Source organism: Sceloporus occidentalis, unplaced genomic scaffold (assembly GCF_023333645.1).
Source record: "Sceloporus occidentalis isolate IW3139 unplaced genomic scaffold, rSceOcc1.0.p SCAF_20, whole genome shotgun sequence".
NCBI classification, from domain to species: domain Eukaryota; kingdom Metazoa; phylum Chordata; class Lepidosauria; order Squamata; family Phrynosomatidae; genus Sceloporus; species Sceloporus occidentalis.
The window spans coordinates 10,705,550-10,726,014 of record NW_028317000.1 but is presented as its reverse complement, the minus strand read 5'-3'; the positions used below and the strand labels follow the sequence as shown (position 1 = coordinate 10,726,014).

The 20,465-nt window shown below is 45.0% G+C and overlaps 1 protein-coding gene across 1 annotated transcript in view; it reads left to right on the top strand.

The window, feature by feature from the left end:
* Positions 1 to 20,465, top strand: part of USP21 (ubiquitin specific peptidase 21) — a 34,515-nt gene that overhangs the window by 519 nt on the left and 13,531 nt on the right. The window contains exons 2-5 of the mRNA XM_089483831.1: positions 3,905 to 3,998; positions 4,439 to 5,255; positions 14,749 to 14,808; positions 20,092 to 20,215. Of these exons, the coding sequence (XP_089339957.1) occupies positions 3,910 to 3,998; positions 4,439 to 5,255; positions 14,749 to 14,808; positions 20,092 to 20,215 (1,090 nt within the window). The 5' untranslated portion in view covers positions 3,905 to 3,909. The remainder of the gene's footprint in view (positions 1 to 3,904; positions 3,999 to 4,438; positions 5,256 to 14,748; positions 14,809 to 20,091; positions 20,216 to 20,465) is intronic.

Below are 20,465 nucleotides of genomic sequence, written 5' to 3'. Positions count from 1 at the left end.
AACAGGCTCCAACTCCCAGAATTCCATAGTCCTCAACCAGGGTCTGCTCTGGGCCCCACAACAGGCTCCAACTCCCAGAATTCCATAGTCCTCAACCAGGGTCTGCTCTGGGCCCTGGCCTCGGGGCCAGCAAAAGAGTTAAAGCGATGCCAAACCGGGTTATTTGCCCAGTGTGAATTCAGCCTATGTGGGCAAGCTTCCCCCTATGTATGCTAGCCTTTTCCTACGTTTCCCTATGGGCAAGTATCCTCCAGTGGTTCTCTATGGGCAAGTGCTCCTCTATGTATCTCTATGGGCAAGTGCTCCTCTACGAAACAAGCGTTCCCCAATGTTTCCCTATGGGCACATATGTTCCATTCTTTCTCTATGGACAAATAGTCTCCTATGTATCCTTATGGGCAAGTCTCCTCCAATGGTTCCTTATGAGCAAGTACTATCATTTGTTTTAATATGTCCCAGAGAGGTAAGTCTTAGAAGAGGGTCCATAGGGGTCCTCATTGTGAGGAGAGACTCCTGGTGTGGGGCTTGAGTGTGTTGAGGGTTGTATCATCAGTGTGGGAATAACCCGATTTGACACTGCTTCAATGGCCATGGCTCCAGGTGGTATAATTCTGGGAGTGGTAGTTTGTTGCAGTACCATTAAAGCAATGTCAAACTGGATTATTCCAATGCTGAGACATGCCTAGGCCACTAGAAGAGGCTTGAACGTCCTGTGTAAGAGTTGTGGGACTTCTCCCTTATGAAGCAAGAGGGTCTGTGGCATGGGATGGGGGAGTTATAATAACAGAGATGTTGTTGTTGTTAGCTGCCCTCAAGTCACTCTCAACCCATGGCTGCCCTGTGGATGAGACATCTCCAGTACTCCTTATCCTCCGCTACTCTCCCCAGTTCTTGCAGATTCATGCTCATGGCCTCCCTGATGTCCATCCAACTAACTGTGGTCTTCCTCTCTTTCATTCCTTCCACCTTTCCTAGCATGTTTTCTTGAATAAGTCACGTCTTCTCATGACGTGCCCAAAGTACGACAGCCTCAGTTCAGTCATCTTTGCTTCCAGGGAAATTTCAAGGTCGATCTGTTCTAGGACCCATCAGTTTGTCTTTTTGGCCATGATCCACAGGATCCTCAGCACTTTTCTCCAGCACTACATCTCAAATAAACCTATTTTCTCATCGCCCAGCTCTCGGCCATGAGGAGCACAACTACTTGTACGATTCTCACTTTCCTGATTAGTTGTGTGTCTTTGCTCTTGGGGACCTTTTCTAGTTCTTTCACAGCTGCCCTTCCCATTCCCAGCCTTCTTCTGAGTTCTTGACTGCCATCCCTGTTCTGATCTATGTTTGATCCAAGGTACAGGAACTCTTTTACTATTTCTATTTCCTCATTGTCTAAGTTCAATTTGCAGATATCTTCTGTGGTCATTATTTTTATTTTCCTTTTGTTCAACAGTAAGCCTGCCTTTACACTTTCTTCTTTGACTTTCCTTAGCAGTTGCTCTAGGTCTGTGGGGTTTTCTGCTAATAGTATGGCGTCATCTGGGTGATATGATAGCCCTGTTTAAATATTTGAAGGGATGTCATGTTGAGGAGGGAGCAAGCTTGTTTTCTGCTGCTCCAGAGACTAGAACCCGGAGCTATGGATGCAAGCTGCAGGAAAAGAGATTCCAGCTCAACATTAGGAGGACCTTCCTGACAGTAAGGGCTGTTCACAGTAGAACACACTCCTTCCTCGGAGTGTAGTGGAGGCCCCCTCCTTGGAGGTCTTCAAATGGAGGCTGGATGGCCATCTGTCGGGGATGCTTTGATTTGGATTTCCTGCATGGCAGGGGGTTGGACTGGATGGCCCTTGCAGTCTCTTCCAACTCTATGATTCTAGGGAAACCTTTTCTTTCACAAAGTCAGCTCATACATTACTCACAGTTTTAAAGCCTATAATAAAATAGATTCTCCCTACTCACAGCTGCCCATGAGAAACATCAGGCTGTGAGACCATACCTAATGGAACCACAGAAACGTAGGGTTGCAAGAGACCCCAAGGGCCATCCAGTTTAACCCTATTCTGCCACGCAGGAACTCGCACACAAAGCACCCTCAACAGATGGTCATCCAGCATCTGTTTAAAAGCCTCCAAAGAAGGAGCCTCCACCACTCTGAGGCAGCATATTCCACTGCTGAGCTGCTCTTACTGTCAGGAAGTGCTTCCTAATGTTTTGTTGGAACCTCTTTTCGTGTACTTTGAATCCATTGTTCCGGGTCCTATTCTGTGGAGCAGCAGAAAAGACACTTGCTCCATCCTCAACATGACACCCCTTCAAATATTTAAACAGGGCTATCATATCACCCAGATCACCTCTTAACCTTCTTTTCGCCAGGCTAAACATACCCACCTCCTTATGCTCTCTCTGTGTCTGTGTTGTGTGCCTTCAAGTTGTTTCCAACTTATAGTGACCCTAAAACAACTTGATCGTGAGGTTTACTTGACAAGATTTCTTCAGAGGAGGTTTGCCAGGCTAAATATCCCCAGCTCCCTGAGGTGTTCCTCATAGGACATGGTTTCCAGACCCGTCATCATTTTAGTCGCCCTCCTTTGGACATACTCCAGTTTCTCAACATCTTTTTTGAATTGTGGTGTCCAGAACTGGACACAGTATTCCAGATAAGGCCTGACCAAAGCAGAATAGAGTGGCACTATTACTTCCCTTGAATCGTAGAGTTGGAAGAGACCATAAGGGCCATCCAGTCCAACCCCTGCCATGCAGGAAATCTCAATCAAAGCATCCCCGACAGATAGCCATCAAGCCTCTGTTTAAAGATTTCTAGGGAAGGAGACTCCACTACACTCCAAGGGAGTGTGTGCCACTGTCAGACAGCCCTTGATCTAGAGTAGACACTATACTTCTATTGATGCAGCCTAAAATTGCATTGGCCTTTTTGGCTGCTGCATCGCACTGTTACTCACGTTCAACTTGTGGTCTACTTGGACTCGCAGATCCTTTTCACATGTAGTTTCATTCAGCCAGGTGTCCCCCATCCTATATCTGTGCATTTCATTTTTCCACCCTAAGTGCAGTACGTTACATTTCTCTGTGTTGAATTTCATTTTGTTAGCTTTGGCCCAGCTTCCTAGTCTATTTAGGTCCTTTTGAATTTTGACCCTGTCCTCTGGAGTATTAGCTACTCCTCTTAATTTGGTGTCATCTGCAAATTTGATAACTATCTCCCCAATACTGTCATATTGAGGATGGTCATATTGAGGATGGAGCAAACTTGTTTTCTGCTGCTCCACAGAATAGGACACAGAACAATGGATTCAAACTACAGGGAAAGAGATTCCACCTAAATATTAGGAGAAACTTCCTGACAGTAAGAGCTATTTGACAGTGGAATAATATGCTGCCTCGCAGAGTGGTAGAGTCTCCTTTGCAGGTTTTTAAACAGATGCTGGATGACCATCTCTTGGGGATGCTTTGGTTGTGTGTTCTTGCATGGCAAGGGGTTGGATTGGATGGCCCTTGGGGTTTTTTCCAACTCTAGGATTCTGTGATTAGAGATATGTCTTGAGTGTGGCGTAGGGGTTTGAGTGTTGGATTAGTTCTGAAGACCAGGGTTTGAATCCCTGCTGAGCCCTTCAGGGTGGCCTTGGGCAAGTCACACTCCCTCACCTTTAGAGGATGGCAATGGTAATCCCTCTCTGAAGAAACATGTCAAGAAACCCCCATGATAGGTTTCCCATAGGGTCACCATAAACTGGAAATGACTTGAAGGCACAAAACAACAACAAAACTATCGGTAGACCTAACACTGAAATTAGTTTGTAGCTTTCACTGTGATGTGAATCTTCTTGGTTAAGCATCTTGGAATACAGGCAGAGCCAGTGATGAGTCCCACTTTGCATTTTGTTTTGCAGGGCAAATGCAGAGGGAAGGCCTCTTGCAGTCAGCCACCTCTGTGAGGTTTGAACCAGGGCCTGGCCAGGCAACAAGTCTCTTGGCTTGTGAGAGGTGGGTACCATCCTTGGGCAAGGGCCTTGGCTTTCTGCTGCTTGATAGATATGTTTAACTAGAGCCTTTGTGGTCAGTTGAATTAATCAAAAATTTTATGTGTGCTTGGTTTCAAATGATCTCAGATTGTTTTAACTTACTTTAAACTGTCTTGTTTTTACTTGCAAGATTGCTTAATTTTTTTTCTTGCAAAAGAAATCATTCTTCCTGTTTGACACTGTTAAAATCAGTTTCATTGTACATCACGCTGAGATCCTCAAATACAAGACAAGATGTATATTTTTGAATATATGCCAGTTTTTCAGGTACTGTAAAAGACTTTTAAAAAATAAAATTGGAAAGGGGATGGGGGTTACACAAGAAGCCATGTTCTTGATGCTTGGACCTAACTTTTTAAAGGGGCAATGATCATGTTTCTTTTTTCACTTCTTTCTCTGTAGGGCTTTTCTGTCCCTTCTCTCCACAATGCCCCAAGCATCTGAGCACCGCTTGAGCCGGGCTAGAGAACAAGCAGTCATCACCTCTCAGCCAAAAGCCAACAACAAACTTCCAAATGCACATCGAACCCCGAGTCAAGAACACCGTGGCTGCTGCTCTTCCTCCTCCATCTCCAATGGACTCTCCGGTCCTTCCAAGCTTCGGCCCTTGCCACCCCGGCCAAGCCCTCTCGACGACAGAGGCAAGAAGCTTGAACTGGACCGAGGCAGGGCGTCAAAGCATAGTGACGTGCTGCGTGGTTCTGCCTCCCGACGAGGCCCAATCAAGGCAGACCATGCTCTCAAAGTACCCAGCTGCCCTCAGGCTGCCACCATCTCTGGCAGCAGCTCCTTCACCATGACGCCCGGGGTTCTTCTTGGTGGACCAGACTCTGACCAAAGAAGAAGCAACCTGCTCCGCTCCAAATCTATCAGCATTGGTGACTTAAGCCAAGCTGGCAACCATGGGGAGGAGCAGCTGAACACCGCACTGAACCGGCTGGCCCTTCGGGACCGGAGCCCCTCTTGTATCCACAAGATTGGCTTGGGTGCCCTGGCCATGAAGAGGAGTTCTTCACTCCGTAGAGTCAACATCACCACTGGGCTGGATGGAAGGCCTGCTGCCACGCTGCTGTCAGTCTGCACAGAAGGCTGCCTGAGGACTCGCCCCATAGACCCACAAGTTACAGAATACGCTTGCTCTCAAGACCACCTACTATCGACAAGCCCACCCCAGAGCAAAACCCCTGTTCCAAGCAAACTGGAAGAGAAGGCAACCACTGTAAGAAATGGATGAGGGTGCCCCTTAATCTAAACCATCAGGGGATGGAGGGCTCCAGGGATTATTATGGGAATGGGGGATATGTGGTCTTTCAGATGTTGCAGGATTGCAACTTGCATCACATATACACTAGCCTAGATAGGGCTTATGAGAGCTGCAGTCTAAAAACAGGTTTTCTGTTATGACATCATCGATGCTATGTAGAAGATTGAGATAACGTTTTTGCCTCATGGTACTAGAATTTAAGGATTCTCACTGGCAGACCAAAACACACATACACACCCCTTTCTAAGTTGACAGTACTTTCATGTACTTTAATATGTCGAGGGGGTCAAGTTCTGTAAAAATTTCCCCAAACTTATGCTGATTTTTTTTTAAAGAAAGTAAGGCATTGAAGGGCTTCAGCAGAACTTTGGGGCAACAAAAATGGAGCCCAAGATAACACTTTGTCCACTTTAGCCACAGATGATGGACAGACTTCAAAAGTTACTTTTTAAACTTCCAAGCCCTAGAATTGCCATGAGCCATTCTGGCTGGGAATCTGGGAGTTGTAATTGTACTAAAGTAACTTTTCCAGGCTTTGGTGATAGAGAATTCCGTGCTGAAGAGTGAGTGGCCAGGATGGCAGAGAGGGGGCACATTTCTGCTGTCTAGTGTTATTTTTCTAGGATACTTGTGGAATTCCTTTTTGGGTTTGGTTTTTAACTAGTCTGCTCCTGAGGGTAGTATCAGAGTTTCTGCTGTGATTATCATGAAAATTCAGGATTTTAGACCTAGGGCAAGTTAGTTAAAATAAATAAATCACTGGTTAATAATTTTTGTAGGTTTAATTACAAAGCTGACTTTGTGCACTTGATGCCATAAGACAAAGCAATGGATGCTAGTTTAGTTGGCTTAAAGAGAGATAAGACAGATTCTTGAAAGGCCTAATTGTAGTGGCAGGAAACATGTCACATTCCTGACATTGCTGGACTTGAAGCCCTATCATCCCTCCCAATTGGCAGTGCTGGCTGATGGGATTTGCAGTTGTGCAACAATTGGAGGACCACACCTTCTCCACTATGTTCTGTTAGTTGTCTGCCAGAATGGCAGACTGGAACCTGTTTGTTCAGTCAGTCTTCCTTTGAATACCAAATATTGGGGAAGGCCAGCCAGGTAAGGCTTTTACTTTCATGACTTGTCTTAGGACTGGACTGAGTTTTGCTTTTTTGTTTTTATGTGTGGGTTTTTTGGGGGGACTTCAGATCCTGGAATCCCTAGCTTACATGACCAGTGGCCTTGCTAGATGGGGATTCTGGGATCTATAGACCAAAAGTAAGTCTGTTCTGGAGACATATCAGCTGGCTGCTGTGAAGGATGCTGGGTTAGATGAACTCCTGGTCTCTTTTGAATGTGCTTCCTGGGAATGGTGGAAGGGTTCTTTGGTTAACGTATAAGCTGTCAGTTTCCGTTAAACAACTTTGGTTCATGTTCTTCTCAGACACATGCACAGACATGAACACAAATGAATCTTGGGAATTGTCACACTGGGAGGTGGCTTGAATATCTCTAATAGAGGGGTAGAGAATTTTGGGCACTCCAGATACTTTGGCATCCAGTTCCTATCATTCTTATACATTGTGGCCAATAATAAAGCTAACAGTAGGCCCAAAGGCTTCCATCTCTGCGCTATCAGAATATGTAACCACTACAATTCCCATTCTTCCTTGTAATGAGTTTGTGCGAAGAATGCCACAGCAGCTGAGTTGGTTTTAAGTGGCTCATCTGTGTTAGACACACTCAAATGGATTTATCTGCCATTGATCCAACAGGAAGTTGAGGGATAGTGTTACATCAGCCATAGATTTCTCTAAGCATTTTCACAAGCCAACATTCTTTTGGTACAAATTGTTATGTGTTTTCTCCTGATTCAAACCTACATTGTAGCTGCATCTTGAGACCTTTGGATCTCATTCACAGCTGATTTTCATTGATGAAGCCTGAGCTTTCTGTCCCTGTGGTGCTGTGTCTGATGGAGACCCTCTCATCCCTGTGGTAGGTTTTTCCTCCCTGGAAGGATGTTTCCCTTCCCTGTAGGATGTCACCTATAGGGCCAGTTGTAGCTTACTCATTGTCTGAGGCAAACCTGTGTGCTCTGCTTTGCTACCCTTCAGTTGGGTTTCCTGCTTCTGGTTGCCTTCCTATTTTCAGCTGGCTGCAGTAGGGTTGGTGAGAGGTTCTCCAAGATGGGGCATTGCATGCATACAGATAGCCTAAAACAGGGATGAGCAAAGTGCAGTCTGCAGGCCACATGTGCTCCCCAGGGGTCAAAAATATTTTTTTTCCAATTTTTTTTTGCTCCAGAATGCCTCCAAATGCACTTTTGGAGGCAAAGAGGGCATTATCTTCATGTTTGGAGGCCCCTTGCACCCTCCAAAAAACCAAAATTCACAAGGGGGCGTTTCTGCCACATTCTGAGCCCCTTCTAGCCAATTTAGACCCTAATGATATTTGGATGGGGAAAATACTATATATACTCCTGTAAACATCTAGAAATTTTAGTCAAAAAAGCCTGTGTCGACTTATCCACGGGTCAGTGTAAATACTCTACTTTAACTCTTATTAAAGAGAGGAACCATCTCCTGGTGAAAGGAAGATCACAATCTGTCCCGAAGCACTGACCCCCTCTGTTCTCTCATCCATCCAGACTTTACTGTGAGCTCAAATAGTTCTACCTGCTGGAATTTTGTATGTTCTTTGGCATTATTATTCTTTGCTTCACCCTTGACATCCTTTTTTTACAGCCCCCTAAAGCCCCCTTTGTTACAAGCCCCTGTAAAGGGCCCTCTTGACTTATCCATGGATCATATCAAAATCTACAATTTTGAGATCAACTTATAGTCAAGTATATACAGTAATTTTTTTTTCTAGGAGTAGGCACAGCCTTCAAAGAGCTCCAAAAGGGCTAATGCAACCCCATAGCCTTCCACAGTTGCTTAACCCTGGTCTAAAATAATGGCCACTCTAGACAGAACCTAGTGCATTCTGACCTGTACTCCTATTCCCAAAGAAGTGTGACAACTACTGCCAGCTAAAGAGACGGTAGATTGTCCCAGAGAGTTAATGTGGGAGTGGGCAAGTTGTGTCCTTCCAAATGTTGTTGGAGTGCAACTCTCATCTGCCCTACGCCATGTAGCTAGCAGTGATGGCTGGTAGAAGATGCAGTGTGGCAACATCTGGAAGGCCATGTACTTCATTACTATTCCTAAATTAAAGTTAAACAGAGCATATCTTCTTTCTCAGTACATAAGGATGGAACATCTTGGAACTTGGGTTGCTTCTCCCCATTCCTAGTGGGCAGGACAAGATTGAAGTGGGTCCTCCCCAGTATCGATTTAAGAGAGCAACCTCCTCTTTGTCTTCAATCTTTTTCTGTTTTCCTCTCCTGAAGGATAATTCCTTCCTTTGTTTCAGTCCTCCCTTTTTCTCTTTACCTCTTCTGCAAAAAAAGAAAAGAAAAGAAATCTCCTCTCTGCCTATCCAACCTGCCTCTCCTTGCTCAGTTTGATCGTCCTCCTCTTCCACCTGGCCTGATTCTTGCCACCCCATGGGAACATGGAGATCCAGGGAAGCCTTTGTCTACCAGAATGTGGGAGGGGCGGAAATCTAGGTACATGGAGGATATGGGGAAGGAAGAGGCTTCAACCTTTGACTCTGACACAGGTTCCTTCCAGGGACACATACGATGCTAGCAGCAAGACCATCGGTGGAGCAAGCAAAAATACATGGACTACTTGTACTTTTCTGTGGCATCGCTGCTTGACTTCCTATGAAATGAGATTGATTGTGGGCTCAGACCAAACACCATTGAAAGGTAAGTTGCGGCTATCACATCTATTGTGCCTCATATCCGAGAGGCAAAGGTGACATCACAGCCTGACGTCTGAATCTTCATGAAGAGCATATCCAATTTGGCCCCATCAACAGCAGGTTTCCCTCCTGGAACGTGCATATAGTGCTGAAGGTGCTGACAGTGGCCCCCTTTGAACCATTGTGAGAGACATCCCTAAAGCATCTTACCTGGAGACTGTTGTTATTGGTGGTCATTGCCTCAGCCTGCAGGGTTTCAGAGTCAGGAGCCTTGTCAGTCAGAAGGGACTTGTGCACAATAAGGCCGGACTCAGTGGTGCTATACTTGGACCTCACCTTCATTCCCAAGGTCAGTTCCACTTTTCACAGATTGCAGGAGGTGATCCTCCCCTCATTCTGTCCACGATTGACCCATGAACTAGAGAAAATATGGCACATTCCCGATGTGCAAAGTGCCATCAAGATTTACCTGAAGAGAACCAAAAGGTTTCGTTCCTGGGAATCATTGTTAGTATCATTCCAGCAACGGTCCATGGGAAGGAAGGTCTCCAAATGCACTCTAAATAGATGGATAAAGGCATGCATAGTGACTACAGATCGATGAAGGTCCCGATGCCCACCAGAACTGTAGCCTATTTCACCAGAAACACAGCTACCACAGCAGCATGAATGACCAGAGCCACACTCGGGGAGATCTATAGGAGAGCTACTTGGAAATAACCTTCCACTTTCATCAGACACAGCAAAATAGAATCTGTCGGTGGTGCTTTATTTGGAAGCAGGTCCTTCAACAAGTGTTGCAAGCCTGAAATTGTCCTTCCCACAGCATAGCCTCCTTATTGGGATGGTTGTGGCAAGTCCCAAATTCCAAGATGTGCCATCCTTATCTACTGGGGAAAGGAACATTACATCGTACCTGTGAAATGTTAATTTCTAGTAGATAAAGATCTAACATCCTACCCACCTGTGGAATGCTGGTGGGATAGAGGATTCTCTCAGGGACCAAAGCTGAAATCAAGGAGTGGCAGATGATACAAGAAACCTGGTCTCCAACCTCCTAAGAGGTGGCATTGCCTGGGGATGTTCACTTCTATCCCAGATGCCTGCCAGAAGGTGGATGATTTCTTACGTTAACCTTTCTTCAATCTAACTTGTCTTGCTTGGTATTTTTCCCTTTCTTGTTGAGGCTGTATAAGCGACTGAAGACAAAGAAGGGGTTGCTCCCTCATGTAGATACAGGGGATGACCCTCTTCAATTTTGACTTGCCTACTAGGAGCGAATGGGGAGGAGCAACCCAAGTTCCAGGTTGTCTGATCCTTATCTATTGGAAATGAACGTCTCACAGGTAAGAGCTAACGTTCCTTTCTGTATCAAAATTTCAAGGGGACCTAGGAAGAGGTGACTGCATTTGTCCAGCCTTACTTCTGGGCAGAAAGTCTGTGCCTGCCACCATGTGCAGAACAGCACAGAGTGACTTCTTGTGGCATGCAGCTTTCTGTACTATACCGTGTGCCATTTCATGTGCAAACATTCTCTAATAAATTTTTGATTGCATGGTGAAGGCTTTTGTTGTGGCATAACTGCCACAAGAAGTCACTTTTGCACATTTCCCTGTGCAAACTTTCACTTGTTGCTTGGGTGTGTGGGTTTTCTGGAGCCTTGATTTAACTTCTTGAGGCACTGTTTGTTGCATCCAATACTTGGATGCACCGGGGTTGTAAATACATTTTCAAAAAGTAATTAGTTACGGGTGAAGTTCCAGGCCTTTCTAATTAATTATTAGTATAGTTTGATTTAAAAAAAACCAATTCCTGTTTTCCTGTTGTTCAAAAGTAATGAAAAACCTTCCTTTTTGTTATTTAAACACACTGCTGCATACCATTGACCTTTGGCATAAAACCTGTACGTATTTTAAAACTCAGTCTTAAACACAGTTACTGTATATACTCATGTATAAGTCTAGAAATTTAGGTTAAAAATTGACCCAAAAAACCCGAGTCAATTTATCCACAAGTCAATGTATCAGGGGTTTTAGTTTTTAATTGCTGTTTTTATGCTTTGATATTGTGTTTTTAATATGTCATACTGTTTAATACTGTCTTAAGGGGGGAGGGATAAAGTGTTTTTAATTGTTGTATTTTATATTTTACTGTTGTCAACCGCCCGGATTGGTTTCCCATAGGGCGGTATACAAATAAATATTATTATTATTATTATTATTATTATTATTATTATTATTATTAATGTAAGTACTATATTTTAATTTATTCACACACATAATAATAATAATAATAATAATAATAATAATAATAATAATTGACGAGATCCATCTTGACAGCTTTCTTGAAGCTCTCTAGGTTGGTAATTTGATGGATCTCGTCCGGCAGGCGATTCCATAAAGTGGGAGCGATCACGGAAAAAGTCCTCTGGGAGGTCGCTGTCAGTCTGGTCTTTCTAGACTGCAACGAATTCCTCCCAGAGGATCTGAGGGTGTGGGGCAGATTATACAGAAGGAGGCGATCACTTAAGTAGGTTGGGCCCAAGCCATGGAGGGCTTTAAAGGTAATAACCAACACCTTGTACTGTGCCCGGAAACGAATAGGCAGCCAGTGGAGTGATTTCAGTATTGGTGTAATATGGTCACTCCTAGTTGTTCCTGTAACCAATCTGGCTACCATATTCTGTACCAGTTGAAGTTTCCAGACTAGACACACACACAAAACCATCCCCTAGTGAAAGGCAAGAGTTTAATCTGCCCTGGAAGCTCTGGCCACTTTCTACTCTCTCATCCATCCAGCCTTTAGTATAAACACAGTTATGCCTGCCAGAATTTTTTACATTCGTAGGCATGGTTTTCCTTTGCTTCAACCTTTACATCCTTCATTCCATGTCCTTAAGTTTTACCCTTGACTTATCCACGGGTTGTATCAAAATCCATAATACTGGCCCCAAAGCCTGCCCTCAATTTGTACCTGAGGTCAACTTATATTTGAGTATATACGTATGCTTACATTGAAGAACAGTTAATCTGTCTCTATGTTAAAAACATGATATAGCTTAGTTTTGCTGTAAAAAGAATATGTGGGAAGCACAAGGCAGATTAGCAGGGGAGACACAGATTTATTTTATTTTATTTTATTTTTTATGATAACTTAATAAAAAGACATCGTTTCCATAGCAATAGATGCATAGAACAGCATACATAGAGATAATACTAAGTCATCTGTCTCTTTTGGGAAGGGAGACTAGAGGAGGACACTACCTTGAATCTGCCAGATTTTGTCTCCCTTGCCTCCCATATTGGCTTGCTGTGTACCCAGGTTTGGTTTACCAGGCCTCACTCTTGGGTGTAAAACATCAGCCCTTACCCTAGTCCCTACTCACACCTTCTTGTTTCCTGAGCAACGCGATCAAATCAAATGCTTGTCCATCTAATGCCTGCCCAAGGTATAATTATTAATTAATTCCCACGTGGGCAGTTTTTCTTGCCGTCTCTTCCAGAGCATTGTCGCTGTTCAACTTGACCTGCTTGGCATGGCTTATGGAAAGGCCAGCTGTTCCTAGAGAGTGGGAGGGACGTTTCCATTGGTCTCTGAGAAGTTAGTACATAGCACTTTGGTGGGCAGCAACCACAATGCACCTTATGCCATATCTTCGCCCTTCCTTGCTTAGAGGATGGCGTGAGTCTCCTAGGGAGGTGGTAACCCTAGGCACACTCCATACTCTGTATTTGTTTTCATTTACTTCCATTCTGGCTCCATGGTTATCCAAACAGCCGCTGCTCCCCAAAGTAGTCCTTCCTGCTAATTAATCCCCATGAGAAGAACCAGGAATAGCCAGGGGAAATCGGATCAGCTAATGAACTGATGGCTTATGGGGACAGGTGGGAGGGCCCAGCCGTCTTTTTTCCATTTGTCACAGTGTCCGGCGAAGCGTGCTCTTTTGCCATCTCTCTCTCTCTCTCTTGCTTGCTCTCCTGACTTGGAAGGGGAGCCATGCCAGGGCTTCCGGGGGCCACTCTGGTGGAACTGCCCCAAAAGCTCCACCGCACCTTGGCCACCAAGCGCGAGCTTCATGGCCGAGTGGCAGACATTTCAGAGTCGGTGGTCCACACAGCAGTGATGGGGTTGCTACTGATGACCAATGAGGTAACTAGATGAATCTGTTTTTCACATGACAACGTTAGAGCCCTAGATGTATGTTGGCCTGGGGTGGGGGAAGAGAGGGATCTCTTGAGATAAGGCTCCATTTGAAGCCATCCCCATCCCCCAGCATTTGTAACTGCACAGGTTTCTTTGATTATAAGGTGGCTTAGAGGACACCAGGCTGGCCCCACCATATGTTGAAGTGAAGCAGTTCTCTCAAGCCACAGCTGTTGTTAGCGTTTGTGATAGATAACCTAGGCTGTTCCTCCCGAGGAGTTTAAGAGGACAGAGCTCTATGTAGTCTTTAAGTTGTCTTGTGGCCCTCAGGTGCAGAGGACGACATTGTCCCACTTGCCAACATGGAAGCACAATGCGTTAGGGCAAAGCTCTTCAAACCTTTTCAGATTTAACACCACCTTCAATCCGGAGAAGCAGAAAGGGGGACAGTGTTACTGTATTATTGTATAAGCCTTCCTTTTTCTTTGTTTGCTGTAGTAGCCAGCTGCAAAGGACATTAGACTTCCTGTGATTTTAATACCTGTCTAAAAGAAGATAGTTCACAAGAGGATCTCAGTGGGCTGAAATTCTCTCTTCTGCTCTGCACAGCTGTTTAAAAGCACCTTTTTTGGCAATTGGCTTTGCTATCTAATCTTCCTCTTTCTTCCCATCAGTGGAAAGCTAATAGATGCAGGAACAAAGAACCTGTGGCTCTGTATATATTGTTGGACTCTAGCTGCCATCATCCCTTACCATTGGGCATGGTAGATGGAGATGCTGGGAGGTGAAACTGAACAGTATTAAAGGGCTGTAGGTTTCCCATTCTTGGATTAAAGAAAGGATAGGTATATAGTCTGTTAGGAGGAAGGTATGCAGAATGTAGCTTGCAGGTTGCAGTTTTAGAAAACTGGCCAGGAGGGTGATTTTTAGCACTTAAACCAGAACTGCTATTACTTGCTCAGTGTCATCCCCTTGAGATGGATAGGTAACAAGTTGGAACTTTGTCATGGTCGGAATGGAGGTCTGTTTATTTGGAACTGGGTAACTGGTAGTTCGGTCAGTAATGACAGTGAAGCAGCCACTAAACTAGTGAGACATCTGTGCTTATGGGACAGGAGGGATAGCTCCACAACTGTGTTAAAGAGAACTTTGGTGGGAAGGGCTGTAGGTTTGTAGTGGACTACTTGCTTTGCATGGGGAAGTCCCTAGGTTCAGTTCCCTGCTTCTCCAGGTAGATCTGGAAACGATCCCTTTCTTGAACCCTAAGAACTATTGTCACTAGTATTAGATTAGATGGGCCATTCTGTTGACTCAGGGTAAGGCAACTTTATGGTTCATTCATAATCATGCCACTGAGTGGGGTGAGACAGTGTGTGGATGTACACTTCAATGTTAATGTCTCAACACATCCACATGTGGTGATACAAGGCAATCTAAACCTCTTATTTAAGCTGTTAACAGCAAGCGCTTCAACCCATCCCCATGTTTTCTTTTCCTCCAGACACATCATACCCTTCTGCTGGGCTCTGGCCACGTTGGTCTCCGCAACCTTGGCAACACGGTAAGTAGTGGGCAACCAGTTCCTTTCCCAGACCCAGCTAGAAAGAACTGTTCTTTGCAAGAAGCTTTCTGTAAAGGTTTCTTAAAAGCCAGACAATATGCCATAATTGTTTTATTTTCAAAAGAGGTCTTGAAATAACCAACGCTGGCAGCTTGTACTCACAAGGAGGTAGTTATGTGTTCATTAAGTCAGTCATTCAGTCACAGTCTTTTACATTGAGAGCTACTAAAGCAGCGTTTATTACTGGTTGTTTGTAGAGAGTCACAAAAGCACTCATGTACATCAGAGGAGGCATGGCTGTGTGTGTTCCACTGACAACAGCCTTTCAAAACCTGATAGCATTGGGTCCACAATCTCCATCACTCTCAGCTAACAAGGCCAGTGGAGTGAAGTCATGGAAATTGTTCCAAAACATGTGGAGGAAACCTGGTTGAGGAAGGTTTGTGCAAGGCAGTGATTCCCAGCCTTGCATCCCTAGGATGTTGGAATTCAGCTCCGAAAATCCCCAACAAAGCACAGACAAGAGTGAGGAATTCTGGGAGTAAGAGTCCAACAACCTCTGAGGACTCCCCTTGGTTAGATGTAAGGCACTGTAGCTCTTTGGAGTGCATCATCAGAACTTACCGTCTGCAGTTGCAAGTATGACAATAACTGGATAAGAAACTGAAAATAGTAGAGATTGTGTGGATTAATCTTGATTGTGTCCTTTGTGTTCTGATTAACATAAGTTGCCTTCGGCTCAGACCAAAGAATGACTGTCCCAGCCTGAAGGACAAGGCTGCCAATGGCATATAATGGACAATGGATCTAAGTTACCTCCCAACTTGAAGGCGTTTGTCTTTCACTACCAAATGCTAGGAAAAATGAGTGGAAGAATGCTATCACACGCATGTTCTGCTTGTGGGCTTTCTTTGGGGCATTTGATTGGCCACTGTGGGGACAGAAGACTGGTTTAAAGAGGCCTTTGGTCTCATCTGTCCTGGTTGCTGTTATGCTTGTATATTTTTATATTTTTTCAGTCTTCTCACCACTTGACAAAAACGATATCTGCCATAGTAGGTGTCAGTCCATAAACACTCCTGCTGCATCAAATATGCTAAGCTTGCATGTTCATAAGGCTCCATTTCTTTTCTGTTTGTGGCTGGAATAGCAAAGCAGAATGGTAACTCCTTTAGGAATGTTATCTCTATGAGATTTGAGAACCTTGCTATCATTTGAATTCAGGCTGTGCATACTCAGTGTTCAAGTATACACAGTCCAGATTCCTCCTCATTCTCAAATGTACAAAGCTGTTATGTGGGCTAGGTAAACAAAAGTTGGCCCTTCTGTTCATTATTGCTATGTGTCTTTCTGAGACGGCTTCCTTGCAAAAATTGGCTAGAACATGTTGATGTTGATGGTTTGAATAATATGATGCTGCAGATACACCCACCAGAGTCCTGCTACTGCTTTTTTTAACCATCAGACAGGGATTCTTTTGCCTTTCAGATGCTTTGGACTCTAGTTCCTACAGTCATTTATTCACTTGCAGCCCTGGGTGAGGCTTCTGGGAGCTGGTCGAAAACATCTGGTGGGGCTAATTTCCCCTCGCCTCTGCTTTAGAGAAATGACTAGAACAGTGGTTCCCAACCTTTGGTCCTCCAGTTGTTTTAAACTTCAGCTCCTGTAATTTCTGACTGTTGCCCAAGTTGACTGAGACTTGTGGAATCTGAAGACCAAAGAAAATGAAGGATCAAAAGTTGGAATCTACTGTACTAGAACATAGCCAAACCACCCACTGACCCATTAGGCTGTTATTCCAAAATGGTGGGATTTTAGATTCTGCTGCAACATGCACCTCACTGTTACCCTTGTCTCTGTCTCTCCACTTCCATGACTGCTGATCACCTTACCAGCTAATAGTTTTATGTAGAACAAAGGAAAGCGTGTTGTGGATGTCTAGTAACAGTGGGATACACAAACCTAATAACAGGGCCAGCACTGCCACAGGTAGGAAAAAGTGTAATGATTTTTTAGCACCTTGCCATGTGTCCATCCATCCTTTGCATCATGCTAGTACATCTGTCCCCATCTTGGAAGAAAAAAAGAAGAGAGCAAGGAAATTAAGATCCCAGAATTGGCTTGATACTAGGCTCTGGAAACTCTATGAAGTAGTTCACAGTTGCAATGTGTTCGAGAATGGTCCATCCCAGGAAGGTTCCCTCTTGCTACACCTTCGGAACCATTCACCTCATGCTGAAGTTCTGCTATGTTCTCTGGCATTTGACATTATTCAGTGCCCACCACAGATGGTCCCCCCCCCCCCCCGGTAGCACTGAGTCATATGAGTGAAGTATAGGAGACTGGGTGCTGGCTGTTGGCCAGGCTGGGGAACAGCCTGGGACTGGTCATCCATATGGGTGCAAATACATCTGGACTACTCCTCAAGTTGTCCTCTCTTATGGAGACGTCAATAAAGAATTCCTCGGTGCCCGCTCACCAAACCATGACTGCCACTGGGCCATCCATGAGGCTTCCTGACTAAATCTGCATTCTGAAGTCTCAACATCTTCTAATCACCCACTGGTGACTTCTCTTCCTCTTGTGGTAACACTGCTTCAGGTTCAGCAGACCACTTTAGAAATGGACACCTTCCTTGTCCTGAACGAACATTTGCCTTCTTTTGTCAGGAACCATGCCAGGGGCAGGATCAACAGCTGAACCAGTCCCAACTGCATTGGAATTGGACACGACCACCATACAAATTCAGTGGCATCACTAACTAGGATGTCATCCGGTGTGGCAGGTGTCACCTGGGAAGGGTGTGCATTTGCCCCTTCTCATGTTCTGTTTTTGGGCTTCCTCCCCTGCAACAGAGCAACTGGGAAGTGTGCGTGCTGGTGCCTCCTGCACTAAAGGGGGAAGAGGGTCCAACCACTTGTCACTCCTCCTCTGGGTGTCACCCAGTGCTGTCCACATATCCACTTCCCAGTGATACCATTGTCTGGATCAACTTCAGCTTCTGCTTCCAGTGGACTTTAAGATGGCCAGATTCCCCCCACAAAAAGCATTTCATGTTTGTCTTGTCTTTTGGTTGACCCTGGTGCTGTGAAGAAAGTTGCTGAGCAAGTTGAGGTGGTGGTTCTGACTTAGGGTTGTCATCTTTGTGTGCCTGATGGCGAGAGTTCTCTTTGCATTCAAAGCCAACTTTGTGTGCAAAGTCTCTGGTCACAGCTTACAGGGAGCTCCTGGATTTGGCTGTGCAGGCTGTTCCCCATTGGTAGTGATCTGCAGCTGTCGCCACCTCCTCCAATGTTTTCAGTTCCTTATCCTGCACATAGCAGACAAGATCGAAAGGGGCATGCTACAAAAACTGTTCTAGATCAATGAGAAAGCATATGTCTTCCACTGAACTGGTTTTAGCGCCTTGAAACTAAATCTCCCTTGCATGTTGAAGACGCTGTCGAGTTCTGTAAAAAAAGGTCAAAATCCCCCATCTCTTCCCATGCCGTGGTGGACTCCACTGTTCTCAGAGCTACCAAGAGTTTTGTGTGGAGTTCATACATTCATTTATCTTTAGGGATCCCATGATGTTCACAGGCTTTCTCAAAACTCTCTATGAAAGCCTCAAAACCATCTCCCTCTTTATAGGTGGGGCACTGCCAAAGTTGAGGTGACAGTGCCTATTGCAGTTGTCCCCTTGTTCTGCTAGTTTGTGGGGGGGGGGGCACCTAGTTATCCCAAGGCACTGCAGTTCCACCATCCACTCCTTCAAAGCAATTTGGGGCATCTGCAGTTCTGTCTGGGCAAATTGCATGACTTGCTCTGGGGTAAGATCAATGAATAATGTTGGCAGTGATGCCCATACTATGCACCCTGGTCCCCATGACCAGCTGCCGGTGCTGTTGAAACAGGCTGTGCTGTGGTCTCCTGGGCAGCAGATGGCACTGCGGCTCCAGCTGTTTCTCCCTCTGTTGTTGGTGAAACCAGATGTTGAGGCTGTGACTCCCTTGATGATAGTTATTTCAGGTGGAATCCCAGCAACATTCCATTGTATTGCTTTGTTGTCATTGTTAACTGCCCTTGAGTCAACCCCGACTCATGGTGACCATGTGGATGAGACATCTCCAAGATCCCCTGTCCTCCACTTCTCTGCTAGGTTCTGCAGATTCTGCAGGGAGGCTCATGATCACCCTCATTGAGTCCAGCCATCTGGCTTGTGGTCTTTCTCTCTTTCTGCTGCCTACTACCTTTCCTAGCATTGTTGTCTTTTCTCATAAGTCATGTCTTCTTATAATGGGGCCAAAGAACGACAGTCTTAGTTTTGTCAGCATGGCTTCCAGGCAGAGTTCAGGCTTGATCTGTACAGACCACCCCAAAAGGGTGATGTGCTGGCGCCTTGTTTTGTTCTGCGAGGAAGCTGCAGCGGACAAACTGTGGCTTCCTTGCAGAGCAAAAAGAACCCGCAAAAAGCGGGTTCTTTTTGCGGTGCTATACTGATGGCGCACTCGTGACGTCAGTATCGCACCGTGACATGCGGACGCTAAGTGTCCGTCATGTCAAAATGGCGGCACCCATCTGTACAGGGCGCCATCATTTTGACGTACGGGGCGTACAAGGGTTGCAGGGCATCTGTAAGCAATGCCCCGAGGCAACCCTAGCATGTCATCAAGACGTGCCACGAGGCCCATCTGTACCTGGCCTATGATTCCATTCCTTTCTTCAGTAATGGTTCCAAGTCTTTCCTGTTTTCTGCTACTAGTAGTGTGATGTCATATGTATATCTTAGATTGTTGATGTTCCTTCTTCCAGTTTTCGTGCCTCCTTCCTCTGAGTCAAATCCTGCTTCTATATTATATGTTCAGTATACAAATTAAACAGATAGAGTGACTTGTCGTTCACCACTTTGGAAGTGGTTTCTAAGTATCTGAAATAACATAAATAAAACTATGGGGCTTTTGCTCCTGTATACATAATTAAATGGAAGCGTTTGATGTCAGTGCCCATCCTAGAGAGACATTAATATTTCCATACAGTTCTTGGTAAATATTTTTCCAGACTGATTAAACTTGGTGACATTGTGCATTAATGAAAAATCTTCATAGTCCTCTTCCACACTGATAATATACTGAACAAATGAGTCACTGATGAATAAAAAGTTGTATCCATCGGGTTCTTTACAATCCGACACTTGACTCCGATCCAAACCTGCTTAGTTTCAGAGAAGTTCAGCTTCCATCATCTTAAGGAGTAGCCCAGTAATATTTTGTTGGGTCTTTCTTTTCTTTTTGGCCGCCTCCTCAGTGTTTCATGAATGCTGTGCTACAGTGCCTGAGCAGCACCAAACCCTTGCGGGACTACTGCCTCCGTCGAGAATTCCGGCAAGAGCAACCTGGCGCACTGCGGACCCAACAGGAGCTGACTGAAGGTGAAAGGGGAAGGAGCAATGGGATATTCCTTTTCGCCCATGGGAAGAGGAGATTACATAACTGGAATGCTGTCTGGGCTCACTTGGTCTAACAGGATCCTTGCACTGCTCCACAATCTAAATTGGTCTCCGGAGAGTTTTAATCCAGGGCCAGTTGACTACAGTTATATAAGTACTTTGGCCTCACACAAAGTGCTATCTCATTAGAAGATCTAATTCCTCTACTGTCCTTTTGCCTGCAGGTCATTCA